The sequence below is a fragment of the Urocampus carinirostris genome, chromosome 8 (assembly GCF_059441175.1).
Source record: "Urocampus carinirostris isolate Australia breed hairy pipefish chromosome 8, RoL_Ucar_1.0, whole genome shotgun sequence".
In the NCBI taxonomy this organism is placed as follows: domain Eukaryota; kingdom Metazoa; phylum Chordata; class Actinopteri; order Syngnathiformes; family Syngnathidae; genus Urocampus; species Urocampus carinirostris.
In genome coordinates, this window is record NC_142356.1 from 17,622,516 (window position 1) to 17,642,030 (window position 19,515).

Sequence of the window (19,515 nt, forward strand, 5' to 3'; positions counted from 1 at the left end):
TTTAAATAGGAGGGAAGCCAATCAGGCAATGAGCAGGAGCTGGCGCCAAACTGGCGGACCCAAGTGAGGGCAATGGGCAACCGTGACAATTATAGTAGCGCATCAGTAAAACCGATAATTGTAATGTTATTTAGATGATTTAAATAAGGTACAATGATTCTTTTTCTAGTGCCTCCTTGTAGTGAAAAAGAACCTAATTGACAAAAAAGATTTAAAAAAAGAAGCAAAAATACATAAACTATCATATAAACGTCCCATTTTTTGAATACTCATTGGTCGACGTGGCGTGGAAAGACAGGAAGACAGTGACAGACAAGATCAATTCCAATTGCCCGAGTTGATATTGGACAGATGGGGTCAATACCGGACAGGACGGGACAGACAGGATAGATAATGAATCAGGATATCGAAAATAAACAGGACAAACTAAACGGGAACGTAAATTGGAAAGAATAATAAACAGGACAAAAATAGATGGGAACGAAACTGGAAACCGATATTAAACGGGTCAAAATAAACGTGAACAATACCGGACAGGAAATACCAACAGGAACAGGACCGAGTCGAAACCCACGTCTTGCGGGGCAGAGGTTCGTTGACGGGCTGACAAAGGAAAAATGAGAGCACTGAGCTTAAAATAGACAGAAATCCAATCTGTTAACGAGCCGCAGCTGGCGCCACATGGGCGGGGCCAATTTGACGCCATGGCAACCGTGACATTAAATATATTTTTGGATGATTAATGACAAAAAAGATCAAATATCACTGTCAATAAAATACAGTTAAGTCAAGCAGTGGTACACTTTTTACTGAGGACGTGTGTGTGTGCGTGTATATATGAACCTCCCGCCCCAAGAAGCCAAGAATCTTTTTTAATCACTTTTATTTGATAAACACATTTCTTGTAAAAAGACAGATAAGAAAATATTAAGGCACAGGATAAAATATAAATGCATGGGTTTCCCATGAACACTATTTGCACTCCAAATTGAAGTTTGTTCCACGTTACATTGCATGAGTGTGCGTGCACACATGCTTTACATTGATAATACAAAAATTCATTGGAAGATTTGTGGCAATCGCCACACTTAAGGCAACTATTGTGAATTCAAATCGACAAAGATCATTGAAAAAGGTGCTTTTGGTTTGTTTACAAACGTGACAATACTGAATAAATGGTGTTGTTGAAAAAAATGAACTGCCCCAGTTACAATATTACAGACATGCTGCGAAGAACAATTCGATCATAAAAAGGATACAAAAGCTTGATGATAGGTTGCATAGCTTATTGTTATTGCAGATCCGCGGAAAATTCTGATGCCTGAATATTATTTTATTTACTATGAAACTAATTATTTTAATTGAAGTACAGACGCTCCCTTAATTACAAACATTCGGGTTACGAACCACTGTAAATACGAAAACAATTTGTGCCAAAAAATACCCGGACATTGCTGTTAGATTTTGTATTGTGTGTACCTTTTTCCGATTACAGGACATTACTGTAGTGCTTCTTTCCGCCGCTACGGCGTGTGGTGGCGCTGTGAGGGGTAACCCAGATTCCACCCCGAAGAAGAAATCCGCTTCCTCTTTGTGTGTAAACATTCTATGCTGTATCTCCAGCGCGCTAAGAACGTTGGCATTTTTAATGTTTAATATCTCGTGCATCCATTCAATATGGTTGGTGTAAAGTGTAAAGAATAGGTGAGCCTTTTCATTTGAAATGAAAGAGGAATAAGAAAGCTTGGTGCAGTTGAGAAAATGATTTGATCGCTTTTTTTCAGCCACTTTCTACCACAAAAAAAGGAAGTAGCCTAGCTCTTGAGGCTCATCTTCCAAAAGTACCGTATTTTCCGCACTATAAGGCGCACCTAAAAGTCTTAATTTTTTTCAAAAGCTGACCATACGCCTTATAATACAGTGCGCCTTATACATGGCTCAATATTAAATCGCAAGGCCTCGCAACAGCCGCCGACTCGATTTTCCCCCGAATGTGGAGTAGTCCGCGGTGTATGCTGGGATTTATATACCGGCGTTTCATTGGCTAACCAATGTGTCAATCATCATTTGAATCGATCACTATTGGCTAAAGTTATTCTGAGCCTCGGATAGGCTAGAGGGCCGAAACAAACCCTGCAATTGGCCGAAAAAAATGTGTCAATCATCAGTTAAATCGATTGCTATTGGCTGAAGTTATTCGGAGCCTCGGATAGGCTAGAGGGCCGAAACAAACCCTGCAATTGGCCGAAAAAGATGTGTCAATCATCAGTTAAATCGATCGCTATTGGCTGAAGTTATTCGGAGCCTCGGATAGGCTAGAGGGCCAAAACAAACCCTGCAATTGGCCGAAAAAGATGACTAAATAGCAAGCTTGCTAAACTACGCCATAAAGAAACATGTTTCATTAGTCTGTATTTGTAAATATTTTACTCTCCTGGATTTACTACACTCACGGTTGTAAGAAGACCATGGTTGCGTATCATTATTTAGTTTATTATTATTATTATTTACTATTTAGTTACTCTATATAACACGCTACAGTGGGCATTTGCACGTCACACTGGGTATTTGTATATTGCATTCTTTTGGCTTTATTATTGTACTGTTCTCAGCTCAGGGATGCTGCTGGAAATGTGAATTTCCCTTCGGGGATGAATAAAGTATCTATCTATCTATCTATCTATTGAACGTGAGAACTTAGGTGAGCTATGCGGCTTTATATTTTCCCGGTATCTTGTTTTAGAACGATCTTGATGTTGCTGTGATGAGTTGAGTAAATTAAACTCAATGCCAAGTGTTTATTGTCATATGCACAGTAAAGTTGCGAGCGAAAAAGAAAATAGAAACTAAGGAATGGTTGGCATTTCTTGAATCCCAAGACTTTAACCTTCCGAATGATATTTGAAATGATGCATTTGAGTGACATCGTACGGACACCATATCAGTATTTGCTTCTTTGCAAGCTTTGGGAATGTTAAGGGGGTATTAAGTTTGACTGAATCATCTGACTGTTTTGTCGACGTTCCCATTGTAGCGCCTTATAATCCGGTGCGCCTTATCTATGGAAGATATAGGATCAAAAACTATTTTTTGGGGGTGCGCCCTATAATCCGGTGCGCCCTATAGTGCGGAAAATACGGTAAGTTAAACTTAACTTTATTTATCTTTATAGAGCATATTCTTTTATTTAATGTTAATGTTTTTTTAGTAGGAAATACGACAGGTTACTTATACAAGCCTTAAACATACTTATATAAACCTTAAACATACATTCCATACAAAATATAGAACTGAAGACACTTACGAACAAATGCAACTTACGAACAATCGTCCGGAATCTCGTTCGTAAGTAGGGCAGCGTCTGTATGTTTATTTTTTTATGCAAACCAAGCTCTTACTGTAGTTTTTATTTAATGTGCCTCATAATCAAGTGCACCTCGTCTATGAAAAATATATCATTATCAACTATTTTTTGGGGGCATGCCCCTTGTGATCGGATGTGCCCTATAGTGCGGAAAATACTGTAATTATAGAATCTTTGGAGCGCTATTCAAAAAAATGGGCTGGGTAGAGAATATACCCCCGCCAACTCCACCTGCTACCAACGGCCATGCACAAAGAGTAACCAGACTATGTAGTCAAAAGATTAATCTGCATCTGTGTTTCATGTTCATCCCAGAAATTAGTTCACCACATGTCAAAGTAAATTTTTTGCCCATAAAACAACAATTATAATTATTATAATAATTAGAATTGACCATGTAGAGAACTATATTTTGGAAAGCAGGAACTTACCGGTGGCTAAGAGGGCACCCCTCTGATTGGGACTTTCCCCCCTAGCGCGCCTTAGGACAATGGTGACCAACAAGGCTGAAAGCCACTGCCTAGGCTCCCTAGCCAGAAAAACATGGCAAAACCAACCCATGCTTCTCATTTTCCCTATCCCTCGACTGAAGGAGGCGACAAAAAGAGACTTTTCTGAGGAGGTTTTTTCCCTTTCTGCCATCGACCAAAAGTGCAGACATGCAAACCAGTCAACCAGCGTGCCGCCACACTTTTGCAATTATTCAGTTTTTTGTTTTTCAAGAAAACTCAAGTGGGAAAGACTCCATTTTGGTCCGTTTGGGGTTAAGTGTAGAGATTATACAAAAGTAAAGCATGCCTATAAGATAAAAACGTGGGCTAAATCAAGGTTTAGTTACAATTTTACCATGTCAGGGAGCAGTTTTGCAATTTTTCAAATCGCTAGTACAGGGGTCAGCAACCGAAAAAGTTGAACGATCCATAACAGACTAAAAAAAAAATCTTTGGAAGCCAAAAGAAAGAAAACCTTGTGTAAACCTTTTTATTAAGAATTTTTCAGAAATAATTCATACATAAAAGTATAAAAGTGACTCATTTTATGTATTCTATATATTTTTACAGCCGTAGGAACCGTTAAGGATGTTTGTTGTGTCTTTATTCCCTTAGGAAAAACAGATTTAAAATTACGTATTGCCCTCCCTCTTCTTTTCCGGTTTAAAAGTAGTTTTTAAAAAGCTCAAGAGAGCCACTAGGGCGGTGCTAAAGAGCCTAATGTGGCTATAGAGCCGCAGGTTGCTGACACCCGAGCTAGTATCTGACATTGGTAAGGCTCCAAGTCATCATAAACATAAAAAATAAAATGTATTCTGCAAGCACACTTTTGTTCTCATTGGCTCACTTTTTCTTGTAACAATGTGACATCTTTTGGTCAATAATTCATTGATCATTCTTCATTTGCCTGACATGAAGAATTACCGTATTTATTAATGTGTATTAAACATGGTCTAACTAAAAATAATAATCATACGCGATGTTTTACCGAATTTGTGCAATAATTCATCAACCGAAAAATTTCCCTGACTACAATTGCCAAACATTAGATGCATTGGGAATCGAACCTAGGTCAAGGCAGTGAAGCACTCAATCTTAACTACTGGACCACCACTGGTTTAAATATGATCTGAAAAGACATTAGACTTGAGCGCATTATCATTATATTAAGTCCTGCTACCAGAGACGAATGTTAGAAGAGCACGGCAATTGAAACAACTCTTTGATGAATCTGATGATAAATCACACTTTGAAGGACATTAAATGAATGCATTGTAAATTTTATTACCACCCGCGAGCTAAGAAAGGGCGGTGATAATGTTTTTGTTTCTGTAAGTCTGTGTGCCTGTTCACCCAAGAAAGAGTTCAGATATGAAAACCATCTTTAAAAGGCAGTCTGGTAGGTTACCTTAAATGTGAAAGCACATTCAAAGCAAACTTTCCAATTTCTCCAGTAGGCGGCATCTTGGTCTTTTCGACCTTTTTTTGAGCATTGACGCTTCACAGGACGCCACACAAACTAATGCCAGCTGCTATTAGTCATGAGGGACAAAGAAATGCAATGGCAAAGTGAAGCCACCAGAGTAGGCATGTCTGCGTCATTTCAAATTAGACCTGATTCTTTTTTTCTTCATTTAATGCGCAGTCTATCGAGTAAGACTGCCCAGAAACATGGCAACAATTTCCATCATTTACAAGCACTTCACTTAAAATTCAAGCACTTTTTAAAACTTGAAAACACATCATTAAAACTCAAGTACTTTCAAGGATTTAAGTACCGGTACGAACCCTGAATAAATTCTTTTAATCATGGCCGCTGGTTATTCAACAATGTTTAGCACTTACAATACTAAAAATAAAATAGGAAAATAGAATAGAATTTATTATCATTGTAACATGTAAATTTACAACAAAATTAAAAATTTTTTAGCTGGTATAGTGAAATAATGTGTGTATAGTGTGTAGTAAAAAAAGTGATAATCAGATAAAATCGAATGCCTTTTTGAAAGTCATCTATATCAATAGTGGTCCAGTGGTTAGGATACGGCGCTCTCACCGCCGCGTCCCGGGTTCCCGCAAAGTTTGAACCGAGAAAAAGTGAAACCCAATATGATACTGATTTTTGAGCAAAAATGAGGGGTTTGCATTATACACGAGTGCGCGTTTTGCACTAATAAATACGGTAACTATTGCTTTAATGACTTGAAATAAGGACAACTTAGACCAGTTTGTGCATGGAGGTGACGACTGCCATTTCTCCATTTTTGTTTTGCAACGAAAGGATCCCTTTTGAGTGTCTATTTTCAAACCTTACTTTTCACATGTGAGAGCTCAAGTTGTTGTCCGTGGTATCCAAAGACAATGAGGAAGGTGGGCGGGGACGGGGCATCGGTGTGGCCCCTCCAGGGTGGCCTGACTGTGAGGACACGTCGTCCGATTCCCAGCGTTCCAGTTCTTCCCTCACCAGACGCTCCTGCTCACTGTGAATGTCCGCATCCCGCCCGCCAACACGCTCCTCCTGACAACGCAATTCAGAATTGCTAAATTACAAGAAATGAGTTAGGCTTCCGAACTAACCATTTAACTTGCATTCGCCTATCAAATCAGGGTGGTGAAGGTAGTGTAAGGGTGTGAATTTGGGTTTTGAAATAGAGTTAGTGTTTTAAATAAGATTTAAGGAAAGTTTTCAAACGACAATTATTGGTCCATGTCTCGATTACCGATGCGAGGCACCTGAGTCTGCTCCTTTGGCGCCAACTGCCTCGGACACTGATTGGCTGCTTATCTCTTTTTAAACCCCCGTCTTTCTGTCACCTGTTGTCAGTCCGTCTACGAACCTCAGCTCCCGCTAGGCAAGTCTTTTCGACCCTGACTTTCTCCTGTCCTGATTCCTGCGTGATTCCCGTCTCCGACCCCTTTTCTGAACTCGATTACATTTTTGCTCTCCCGTCTTGGCCATTCATCTGTGTTTCCCCGCTTTCGACACTGCCTTCGCTCGCGTTCCGAGCAATCTGCTACCCGTGACCGACGATCACCAAATCGTGGGTGCAAGCCTTTTCCTACTTCTCAATAAAACTGAGAGATACAAACGCAAGTGGGTCCTGTCTCCGTTTCTCATCTCTGACAGTCCAAAGTAAAGCTCTAAATTTTGGGCTTAATACCTGGTTTAACACCAGGATTAAAGTTTCTAAGTCGAGCTAATGTTTTTCAAATTAGATAAGGCTTCCAAAATGGGATTTTTTTTTTTTTTTTTAATTACGTATTCGGAATATGCTCAATAACATGTCAAAGGGTTTGTAATTGGTTTACACAAGAGTTAGGGTTTGAACAGGGGCGTTATAAAAAGGATTAGTGCTTTGCAGGATTTGCAGCTTGTCATCTGAAGAATATGATTTTCTTTTCGGTGCCATTTTTGTTCAGCCTTTTTCAGATGTTTTCATAAATTACCGTTAAATTAGGCTTCTGAAGTAGGGTTTTATATTTGAAAATTGATTTCAAAAAAGAATTTGAAACTTGGTATAGGGTTCAAAATGTGTTTTAGACGAGAGTCATGGTTTTAAAGTAGGAGTTTAGATGTAGGAGGAGTGCTTTAAAATAACATTACGCTTCCAAAATAGTGTTTAAAATTTGAGTAAGGGTTTCAAAGATGAATTTTAAACTTGGTTTAGGGTTCAAAATGAGTTTTAAACCAGAGTCATGGTTTCAAAGCGAGAGATTAAAAGTAGGGTGAGGGCTTTAAAGTTAGATAAGGCATTGAAGTAGGGTTTTAAATTTCAATAACTGTTTTATACAAGAATTTAAAACATAGTTTAAGGTTTAAAACTAAGAAAAACAGAGTTACCAAGCCAGCTTAGGGTTCCAAAGTAGGGTTTCAAATTTGTGTTAGGGTTTCAGAGTAGGTTTTACAATTTTTTTTCAAAGTCTTAGATCAGTTTAAAAATAAGTCTCGGGTTCAAAAGCATCGTTGACATGAAAACAGGGCTCCAACTAAGGTTTTAAAATTGAATTCGAAGTTTGAAGAAGGCTTTGAAACTTCGTTTTGGTTTGAAATTAGTTTTTAAATACAATTAAGGTTTCTGAGTGGGGTGTCTAAATTAGGGTTAAGTTCCAAACCTTTAATGTTTTCAAACTATTGATAGAATTTTAAAGTGTAAGATTTGGCCTCCCAACTGCATATTTTACAAGTGCTTTGCAGGATTTGCAGCTTGTAATCTGAAGAACATGATTTTGTTTTCGGTGCCATGGTTGTTCAGTCCTTTTCAGTTGTTTTTATGAACTTACGGCAATGTTGACACAGGCTTAGAGCACCCTCTTGCGGTTTAGTGTGTAGAATACCATGTGAAATGATATAATAATGTGTTAAAAGTTCTACACATAAGGTTTAGTGTGAAAATAACATGTGAAATGATATGCTAATATGTGATTAATTTCACCCATAAGCAGCATCAGAGTATAAGTTGCACCCCAAAAAACTGCAAATTAAGGTCGGGAAAATATAGCAAACACCGTACCTCTTTGGCTCCTTCAAATAACCTCCCCAACACATCTCTCCTCTTGACAGTGACTCTCTCCATAGCCTCCAGTTTAACGATAACGGCGTCTATTTTGGACACAATGCTGCCGATGGAGTGCTCCATCCTGTCCACACGTCTCACCAGCCTGCCAACGACCACACAGCCATCATTCCAAACCATGCCAGCCGCCCGACCCATTAACAGTTGAGAGTACGTACACTTGGAACTCCTCGTAGGAGACGCCGCCCGAGCTGCTGCCGCGGCGCCTCGAACTGTGCCCGCTGTCCTCGTCGTCATCTTCTTCTGAGTCGTCCTGGACACGAGGTGGTAGACTCCGCCCACTGCACGCTCTAGTCAGAGAATTTCGCTCCAGTTCCAAGTCCTCCTACAAACACGAAAGGGACCACATTGCGCTAAGCACTGACTCAAAGTGTATCGTTTTTTTTTTATACCGTATCTTCTTTATAAGGTTTGGGAATCTCTCAGTATCAAACTGAGAAAACTTAGGCGAAATACAACCCGACATGAATATTTGATGGTCTTTGCACTCACTCGCTCCTTCTCCAGGTCGTCTCTCATCTGCTGGTGGTCATGTTCCGTCAACTCCTGGTCACCATCATGGTCGTATTTGGAAAAGATGGCCTGGATCTCAGCATCCGAGTGGCCCTTCCTGTGCACAATTATTTATAATACAATCTAACATTCAAAGGAAATTACAATTGATAAAAACTATGCTCTTTTCTGTTAAAAAAACAATATTGCATTATTGCCATTGCATTTTCGCACCAAGGAAAGCTTAAATAACATAGATTGTTATTTACCAAACATAGTTCAAAGTCGCCATTTTGTAGTGTCAGTTGGCCTCATGAAGATTTCAAACTCAACTATTTCTTCTTTGAAAGTGAAACATTTATTCTGTTTTCAATATTGTATGCCTGCAAAGGAGCTTGCATAAGATACCAGTTTGATATTTTTACTATTATTGTGCACTGTTGTTAGTTGTTTTGACTAATACATAATTGTCGCTATCGGCCAATCATTGTATCGTTCTTTGATATCCACATCCTTTAGGGTGGATATGCTTTTGTCACACAGGAGATGTAATAAAAAGAAAGGGCCAAGAGTAGGGTCTGCAAGAAAAGGTAGAGTGGTCTCATCTGAAAATCAGTGGAAAGAAATGTTGAATTCACGGAAAATATGGCCTTGAGGCAGGAGGTAGGTTATGAAGAGGAAGGGCCCCAGAGCAGAGCCCTGGGATACACCTGTGGTGACTGGAAAAGGGTCAGGGGAAAAGGACTTGAGTTGTATGAGTTGAGTGTGGCCTGTGAGGAGGGAATAGAACCACTGAAGGAGGGTGTGTGAGATTTTGCTGAGAATAGATCGAGAAATGTCGTGGAAAGCGGCACTTAGGTCGAGGAGGATGAGAATGGAGAGTAAACCAGAATCAGCAGCAGCGGGGAGGTCGTTGGTGATTGTAAAGTGCAGTTTTTGTGCTGTGTCGTGGACAAAAACTTGACTGGAACAGTTCAAATAACTTGTTGGTCGTGAGATGTGCATGAAACTGGAAGTTTTTTTTAATCCTGTTTTTTCTTCTTGTAACGATACTTTTGCATTCTTACTAAGTCACATTTTTTGGTAATATTTTTCTTCATGTGAGAAACCTGTCTCATAAAATCTGACATCAATATTTTCACAAATTATCTCAAGTAGAGCTTCAATACATTAAGAATTTGACGTTTGGGTCGCTACTGACACCTACGGCAGAAAATTAAAACTGCAATCACATAACACATGATGCGATATCAGGTAGGAAATTCAAGACAGATTCCAATTAAAAAATGGCTTAAGACTTATAGGATTTAACTCACCCCTTTAAATGCTGCCTCAGTTCATCCAAGTTAAGTTTGCCTCCAGCCTGACGCAGACTGTCTGAGATGACATCGACTGCCGTCTTCTTCAGCCTGAGCTTCATTAAGGCTTTGTTACAACCCTGAGAAGAGCACATTTTAAGTGATAAAATGGAAGAAAAAAAATCACGAGAAGCCTCTTTACCTTCTTGATGAGGTCGCTCATCTCCATGTCAGACCTCTGCTGAGACATGTCCGCCTTCACCTCTGAGTACGTGTCATTGATGATGGCCAAGAACATGTTCTGTGTTGAAAATGTTATGATATGTCAGTGGAGAGATTGAACATCCAGTTTGTTTAAACGAGCATATACTAACCATGAGGATGAAGAAGATGAAAAAGACAAAAGTGCAGAAGTAGACGGGACCCAACACCGGGTTCGCCTCCTCGATCTCAGAGAACTCAAAGTCTCCCAGGATAATGCGGAATTGAGTAAAACTACAAGAAGTAGTCATATTTTTCATTGAATATATTGTCCCACTCACACACAATAGACTTTAATTTACAGTATTTTCTTGACTATATGGTGCACACAAAAGTATTTGATTTTCTTCAAAATTTGCTTCTGATTTGTTAAGCAAAAGAAATTAGCTGAATAGTTAAAACTATTTTGTGATCAAATGTCACACACAAGCTCTTGAGGAAATAAGACAGAGGTTATATGCAGTTCTTACATGCTGGCTTGGAAGGTGCTGAAGTCATTGACTTGAGTTCCAAACAGCAGGTAGGCTAGCTGGGCATACGCGAGAAATATGATGAAGAACATGATGGCGAATCCGACCAAGTCCTTGGCGCAGCGAGACATGGTGCCCGTCAGCTGACTCATGGTCTTGTTGAAATTGATAAACTTGAAGAGCTGCATTAAGTCAAAGAATCACATTATACTCAATGTTTGTCTTTTTGCTACAATGTTTTTTTTCATAGAATATACTTTTTCATTAAAAATGTACAAAAAATACTTGCAATTTAACTTTAGTTTTGTCAAAATAAGCTTTTCCTCACTGTATGAAATATCTCAATTAAAATACAGATACTAAAGCTGTAACTTTGCAATTACTACACAACTATTTTAACATTGTGACATATTTTATACACTATCCTACCTACCTACCTCTCTCTCTCTCTCTCTCTTTCTCTCTGTATATATACTGGTATATATATATATATATATATATATATATATATATATATATATATATATATATATATATATATATATATATATATATATATATATATATATATATATATATATATATATATATATATATATGATCACAGTTTTACTTTCACAGATGCAACTTTTCTTCATATTTAAAGTATTTTTCATGGTAAAATTGTATCTTTTTTTGTAATTTTACAAATTTACTTTTACTTGCACACAATTTCAGAGATGTTGTGAAAATAACATTTTTTTCCATGATCCAACTTGATTTTTGCAAATCTCTTGCATTTGATCTTTTTCACCTTTTTAAAAATCATGAAAAAAAAAATGTTGATATTTTTGTTTGGGAAAAGCAACTTCAATTAAGACATGTTGCTAACATTGACTTAGCTTCGTCCTTATTTTCATGACAAAATCATTCTTTTGAAAATATATTATTTTGGCAGAAAAAAATCAGAGATTACATTATCATAACGTGACAAGTTCTTCTTTGTAAAATAACTTTTTTTTCTAAATATTGTAATTTTCATGGGCAGCAAGGCGGCACAGTTCTGAGGTCATGAGGTCAAACCTTACTGTGTGGAGTTTGCATGTTCTCCCCGTGCTTGCTTGGGTTTCCTCCGGGCACTCCGGTTTCCTCCCACATTCCAAAAACATGCATGTAAGGTTAATCGGCCGGTCCAAATTGTCCCTAGGAGTGAATGAGAGAGTGAAGTGTGTGTCTCTGTGTGCCCTGCGACTGGCTGGCAACCAGTTCAGGGTGTCCCCTGTTCACTGCCCGAAGATAGCTGGGATGGGCTCCGGAACCCCCGCGACTTTACTGAGGATAAGCGGCGCAGATAATGGATGGATGGATGGAATTTTAATCTTACAAGTGTATGTATTCACTCTTGGTATTACTGGTATTATTGGTCTTTATTTTGTAGAATGATCGCTTTTAACCTGTAATATCACATTTAATTGTTGAAAAAAATTCCACATTTTTCATCTCACAGTTTTCTTATTTTCTTGTACAAACACGACAATATTCTCATTGTAAAATTGTTAGGTCTGTGTGACCTGCAATACGTCTTGATATGAAAGAATATCCAAAACATTTGTTTAGATAAACTGGACCCTGGTCTATGGAGGAAATAACAAAGACATCGTGATCAGGTAAAAATAAGGACTAGGCATGCCTACCTTGACCCAGGAAAAGAAGACAATGACCGCCACCAAGTTGTTGAACTGAACTTGCAAGTTGGCCAAAGGCTCGAAAGTGGGATGAGTGGTGTGGTTCTCCAGCAGGGTTTTGAGCAGGTGGCTTACCATGGCTGTCCTTGTTATGTTCATGATGATGGCCACCAAACTCATCTGCAAAAAGCAACAATGAAAAGTTGACAGCATCCTTATGATGTGTAGTAATGAAAAGCTGAGTTTATTTCCAGAGTAAAACATTTTTATTTCTTGAATGATCAGACAGTGTAGGGACTAACTCGTTACAAAAGAACGCATTCCTGGAACACATTCACTTTACTCAGTAATGAGTACTCTAATAACGTTTTGTAACTCTACTACCGTTACTAAATGGTAAGTTACTTATAAAATACAGGGATCAGAATTTTCCGCGGATCCGCGGATTTCCGCTTTTTTTGAACCCCAAAGGCATTCCGACTTTTTCACTTTTTCTCTTGCGTAGCAAACAAATTCAAAATCCGACTGTCTCACTCTTTCCTTTATTGCTCTGGCGCACCCTGGCGGCCGTTAGAAAAATTGGCCGCTCTCCGCCCTGCTTTATTCCTGGACCCTGGCTATTTCAGCAGAAAATGAAAATCTCCATTCTGATCCCTGAAAATACTGATTATCAACTGAATTACTTTTTAAAGGGAGTAACTGGTAAGTGTGACTAATCACTGTTTCTCAGTAACATGCCCAACACTGTGATCGAGTACTTACAGTGACAATGAAGACATCCAAACAGTTCCACAGATTTCTGAAGTAGAGCAGGCGATGAATACGGATCTCCAGGATCTCTTCTACCACATAGTATAGGATAAAGAGGCAGAAGATGACCTCGCATAGGCCCACAAAGTAGTCCCAGCTGGAAACATATCGGATCAGACGGACTGTCTGAAATTGCCAGGACGTCACCACCCCACCGGTCGCCGGGAACTCTGCCAACAACCTAGCAAACATATTTGTCATTAGATCCAAACAAGTACTAAGCCTATTTAACAGACACCAGGCTTTGACAGAGGATGAGTAGTGCTGACAATACTCACCTTACAATGCAAAAGAGGTTGATGTTTCCATTATAGACAGCAAAGTCAAGGAAAACGGCTCTAGTGCCCCTGTCAAGCCACAAGTGGTCTTTGAGGAAGCGCAGCTGGACCGCTGACTCCTCCCTCGTCCGGGACAAATCTTGGTAATATCCCCCGCTGCCATACTTGGACACACGTCCCCAATGGCTGCTCCCATTGGCACCAGCTTCACTCAAGTGTGTCCACGCAGTGCCATTACCAGGTCCGAAGGGGGCTGTGTCCTCGTTTACACGCGTGTAAACATCGTAGCACTCGTGGACTTGATCACGCAGGTCTTCGTGCACGCTGCAAGAGTCATTACGGACCTTGACCTGCCGGAGACGGGGCACCCCAAGTAGGAGGTTCTCGTAGAAGATGAGTGTATTGTTCTCAGGCAGGCTCTTGTTGTTGTACCACACTTCCCAGTACATACCGTTGAGGAAAGGCCCTTCTGTGAACTGGGAGGATGAAGAGACAAAATACTGTAGTTAACAAAAATTTATGTAATATTCATAAAATGTACATGTACAAAATTAATTTTCCAAACAACCATGCGAAAAATCATTGAGATAAATGACTACAGTGGCCCCTCTATATTTGAGCTACTCAGGTTACGATAAATGTGATGTCTTTCAAATAAATATGTCATGAGCTCTCCCTCTACCAGTACCCAGCACCAATCACCTCTCTGCTCTGTCACTGCACCCTGATCTGTTCCACTTGTCTGTTCTCATTTACCACTAGCTGTCTGAATTCCCTGCCAATCAAGCTCTGTATTTATCGCTCTGCCTCACAGCCTACCTTTGTCAGATCGTCTGCAAAGCCTACACCTGGAACCTGTTTGTCTGCACTTCTGACTCTGAACCTGTTTGACCCTTCTGCCTTCTCTTCTGCCCCAGTCTTCCAGACTCGTGTTTTACCTACTCCAAGACCTGCCACACCAACCTTGTTGCTTGGTTTCTTCCTCGTTCTATCTTTCAAGCCATCCTTCTTAAAGGCAGTCCCAAATCTCCACTTCAAGATTTCTCTTCGCTCAAATATTCTCTCTCATGTTTCCCCTATCCCTAGATAAAATTTCTTAAGGTGACGCAATTGTGGTCCTCGTCTGTCTGATCCGTGACAAGATATTGTTCGGGCCGAGTCGTCGCAGCCATTTGGACTGTATTTGAAACAGTCCTAAGCTTACTCTCACAATTTAAATCCAAGAAAAATAGAAAACTTTGAGCACCTACAACCAATACTTCTCCCCTACGCCTGCTTTCCTCCAACCTAATGCGCTCGGTGGTGGTAACATCGATGATAAAAGATAAAAGCGGTTAAACACATCAAAAAATATCATAAGGAGTCATTTCTTATTATTTTTTTTAACTTTTTTAAGGACATCTCAGACTACGCACCCCTCCTCAATTCAAATCAGTATAGCTGTGCGACCTCCGATCAAGTATATTCGCTGACGGAAAAAGTGTTGTGATGTACCTTCCAAAAGTCTTCCATGGTTGAAAGGCTTCTGAACGTGGCTGACTCTCCAGGTAAGAGGGGTGTATCCAAGAAGAGCTTGGACATTACTTTGGTGTAGTAATACATGTTGGTGCTCACCATCCCGTATGTCACTGATGTTATTTCAAACAAACACAAATATACACAATTCACTACACGTGCTTCACTTATACAGTGTAACAGTTGTGAACTGTAACCATCAATCTGCATAACATTTTTATAAATGCTTCCATTTGCACTTATTTAATGTTACATTTGAGTAAAATGAAACCTGGGGCAGATTTTTTTTATTAGAAAATAGTAAAATTCTCAGGTTGCTGAAGTTGATTAAAAACAAGTGCTTGCACATTTTGAAGTCTTACTGCGATCATTCAGGGGAAGAACACCTTATCTGATAACTTTAAATGTAAAAAAAAGGTGCGTCCTTTTTTGCATTACTATACTTTTAATCCCATATGAGTAAAAGACAACCAGTTCAGACTGTCTCCTCCCCACTGCTTGAAGTCGGCTAGGATGGGCTCCAGCACTCCTACGACCCTAGTAAGAATAAGTGATGCAGATAATGGATGGATGGTTGAGTAAAAAAGGCTATCCACAAAAAACACCTTTTTTTCCATTTTTCAATATCGCTATTCCTAAAAGTGACACCAGACAAAAGAAATTTCATAGAAGCCCTTAGTCAGCAAAACATTTCCTTTAAAATAACTACTAAAAGTAGTTTGAAGTAGGCGATTCTATTCTAATTTGTACACACAAAATCATTTAACTAGATTATGTGTAATACAAGTAAACGCAGCTTCTCATGATCTGCATGTCTTAATACGCCAAGACACATTTTTTTGAACCGCCCTTAACCACAATTTGAATTATTTTTTCACTGAACCAGCAAAAATAGCAAATGTCGCTACAATCACTGAGAAATGCATACGCTCCTAACTTTTAGGCCATTCGGGTAATCTGATCCTTGTGCTGGACTGTTTTGTCTGCTCAAGTCATTACTGGTGAATTTTGCAGTTTTCTAGGTCACAAGTGAAAAATCATGTTTGAATATGTTACTTACAGATGCAAAGGGTGATGAGGAAGGTTACGTAAGTGAGCATCTCTCTCAATACATTCCATAGGTAACGCTCTCGACTGCTGTTGTTGTCCTCCATCAATTCAGTGCCCCACAAAACTGCAATGGCGGGGAAAAAATATGCGGGGGTCATCTTGGAATTTCAACAGTGTTTTTCATCCAATTAATTCATAGGATTTCTAAAACAGGACCTTATTTTAAATTAACAATGCAGAAAACATGCAAATTATTTAAGATTCAGTGGCTCTTCGTATGATGTTTTTTCTAAAGTAATTCAAAGTATTACAAAGATAAAAATACAATATTAGCTCAAGATGAGATAAGGCAATAAGACATTCATGTTGTTGTTTCAAATAAAACAATCAATTAACCACTATTTAACAATGTATTCACTGAAAACAAACACAAAGAAACTCTGATTTTCGTGGATAATATGGATGCCAAGAGAAGGTATACATACTTCTGATTTTCTGGAGGATCTGCTTCATACAGCTGCTGTGCTCACGCCTGCCCCGCTGCCCATCGTCCCCACTCGGGCTCGGGAAAGCTCCTCGGCTATGGACGTGAGGGCTCCCTCCTGCTCTTACACCACCGACGTTGTAGTTACCCAGGCCGCTGCTGCGGCTGCTGTTTGTGGAGGTCGTGGACGCCGATCTTCTTCCAGGACTGGCTGGAGGCCAGTCGGCAGCCATCATCTCTTCGCAAGGCTCAAATCCCGGGTTGTCCCGGCTCCAGGCTTGTCTGAAAGGAGAGGACGGGGAATCTGTTGCAATCCCTGCAGATGCAGACTCTTGATGCTGGATGTTCTCCATCTCAATACCCTCGCTCGCTTTGGAGGAGCGGGCGGCGTGCTGGGGTTTTACCCGAGAAGCGCTCATAGTACTTGGGTGACTTTTTTTCCAAGCAAACCAGCATACGTCACGGATGAGTTTAGAAAATGGAATATACCTCTCTTCAAAAGCACACACAGCCTCTGAACTGCTTTAAACTTTCCGTAAAATGAAAAATAGTTGTTAAACCTAATAGAAAACGAAAAAAATACTAATTAAATATGACGAATTGGCTTTTAACTCGACGTCGTTGCCCCCAAAATTCTTCCAACTAGCTTCGCGCCTCCAAACCGGCTCACGTCGCCCCCCAAAAATAAAACAGAAAAGAAAAACTTCAAATGTGTTTTCTTGGTGATTCTTTTCTACAAAGAATACGAATTACAGCAAATCTTCGTCTTTGGGTGGAAAAAATGAGAGCGAGAAAAGCTTTCTCGTCTCGGGACAGCCATCTTGTTCTTTTGACTCCCCCCAAAAATTCATCCCCCCTCCTCTTAAATAAAAAGAAAAACAGTCATTACGTCATTAAGTCATTAAATTGCTAAAATCACGGGAAATTTGACAATGGAACACTACACAAAACTTAGCTTCTGAAATGTATGATGCATCACTAGTAAATGTATAATTATGTATGCATTTATTTGTTCTGCAAAAAAAGTTGACAATGTATACTTTTACTCCTGATTTTGACTATTTGCATATTGATATGCTGTTCACGTGAATGACAAATGTAAAGTGTGAAAAGGTTTGGGGTTTTTTAATATCAATAATGTTACATAACCATGTGTATGGAGCTGGCTGGTTGCTATGGCAACCATTCCAAGCACAACAGGCTGGTTGGCTTGGGCTTGACTATCGGAGATTTTTTGAGGGGGAAAAAAAAGGGATTTGCTGTTCTAAATTCATGATATAACAATACATGAGAAATACAGTTTCTTATTTACCACAGTTAGCATGTCAGTAATTGTTTATTCTTGATGGCTTCTGACTAAATCACTTAAAGCTGTTAAGATATGTGCATACGTGATAACCTCAGCCAATTGCGCCCCGTATTAATGATTAATTATCCTTAATAAGTAATAATAAACACTAAGTTTGTTACTATTGGATGAGTGCAAATTATATTTCATGGGACGCCACTTCCTTATCTGGTCTCACCATTGTTCGTTGTTTGGATTGTTGCACCATCGGCGCTATCCGCCCATTATGTTACTGTTCTTTGATATCCACACCTTCTAGGGCTGAACTGTTTTTTGTAACCTTAAAAATTTTATTAAAATGAGGGGGCTCGTAGGAGAGCTTTAGGAAGGTAGGGAATTTCCCCTAGGAGAATTGTGGTTTGGGCTTGCCAGTTCCTTAATACTGGCACAATAAATAACCACATCAGTGTTTTGAATCGTTAAATAATATCTGACTCTACAGTTTTCTGCATATTAATTCCCATCATTTTTGTTTTAGGTGGGGTTTAGACTTTTTTAGCCTCTTTTGTATACACAAAAGTATGAATATAATTTGAAATGTTTCCATTGGGGGGGAGCTCATTGTGTATTTCTCTCTTTTTTTTTGTATTTATTTTTATGACGGTTTTTTTAAGACAATGCTTGATTGACATATAAGTATCAAACCAGTTTGTTGAAATACAGGTGGGAAGTTACACAAATGGAAACAGAAAGAGGGGGTGTTCTGGTGTATGGGGGGTAAGTGGAGTCTTAACCTAAAAGTAATGTTGCATCATCAAAATAAAAACACAACCTCCACACTTTGATGTACATATGGAAGCCATATATTTCCACCTCTTTCAAAAATATACAAAAACGTTTTTGACTTTGTAAATTTACTTTCATAAAGAGCGCCGCTACAGAGAGAACAACCTCACGGAAAGTCATCAAGACAGCCCAGAAAATAATCTGCTTCGCTCTGCCCAGTCTGGAGGACATTGCTGACTTGCGATACTGCAACAGACCCAACAATATGATTGCAAACTCCTCTCACCCCGGCCACTACCTGTCCGAGCTGCAGAAACTACACATGCCTTTACACAAATACTCACAGACTCAGAGACAATTTCTTCCCCAGGGCATACGCCACCCTCAACAAGCACATGAGACAGTAAAAAAAAAAACTTGCTTATGTTATGAAAAATGTTAATTCATATTTCATTTATTTACTGTTAGATTTTTCAAAATGTTGCGGCTAATTTTTATTGCACTATTTTCATTGCACTATTTGTTAGACACACTTACAATTTAGGCTAGTCTGCAAGCACTACCTTGTAAAGATTATCTATTTAACTACCCTGGTCATATCCCTCGAATGGGGTGACCGACAGCAAGACAAACACATACAAAAACAAAGAAAAATAAAAAAGGGAAAAAGCAGCAAAAACACACACAAAA

At 39.3% G+C, this 19,515-nt stretch overlaps 1 protein-coding gene across 1 annotated transcript; it reads right to left on the bottom strand.

Annotated features, from left to right (window-relative positions):
- Positions 1–866: 866 nt before the first annotated feature.
- pkd2 (polycystic kidney disease 2) lies at positions 867–17,557 on the bottom strand. The gene is made up of 14 exons (XM_088341811.1): positions 16,753–17,557; positions 16,278–16,391; positions 15,197–15,330; positions 13,703–14,178; positions 13,377–13,605; positions 12,624–12,794; positions 10,951–11,132; positions 10,594–10,714; positions 10,422–10,520; positions 10,238–10,359; positions 8,922–9,039; positions 8,588–8,754; positions 8,367–8,514; positions 867–6,373 (listed from the first exon to the last, which is right to left on the bottom strand). Exons 1-14 carry the CDS (start codon positions 17,168–17,170, stop codon positions 6,173–6,175), a joined length of 2,700 nt encoding a protein of 899 aa, XP_088197937.1. The 5' UTR covers positions 17,171–17,557; the 3' UTR covers positions 867–6,172.
- Positions 17,558–19,515: the final 1,958 nt, after the last annotated feature.

Excerpts from the sequence above, each read along its gene's own strand:
- pkd2 (XM_088341811.1), bottom strand. The coding sequence starts at position 17,170 with ATGAGCGCTTCTCGGGTAAAACCCCAGCACGCCGCCCGCTCCTCCAAA. Across the intron at positions 8,755-8,921 it reads ACGACCTGGAGAAGGAGCGA|GAGGACTTGGAACTGGAGCG; the intron begins GTGAGTGCAAAG and ends TCGTGTTTGTAG. Across the intron at positions 6,374-8,366 it reads TATTTGAAGGAGCCAAAGAG|GAGGAGCGTGTTGGCGGGCG; the intron begins GTACGGTGTTTG and ends TTGCGTTGTCAG.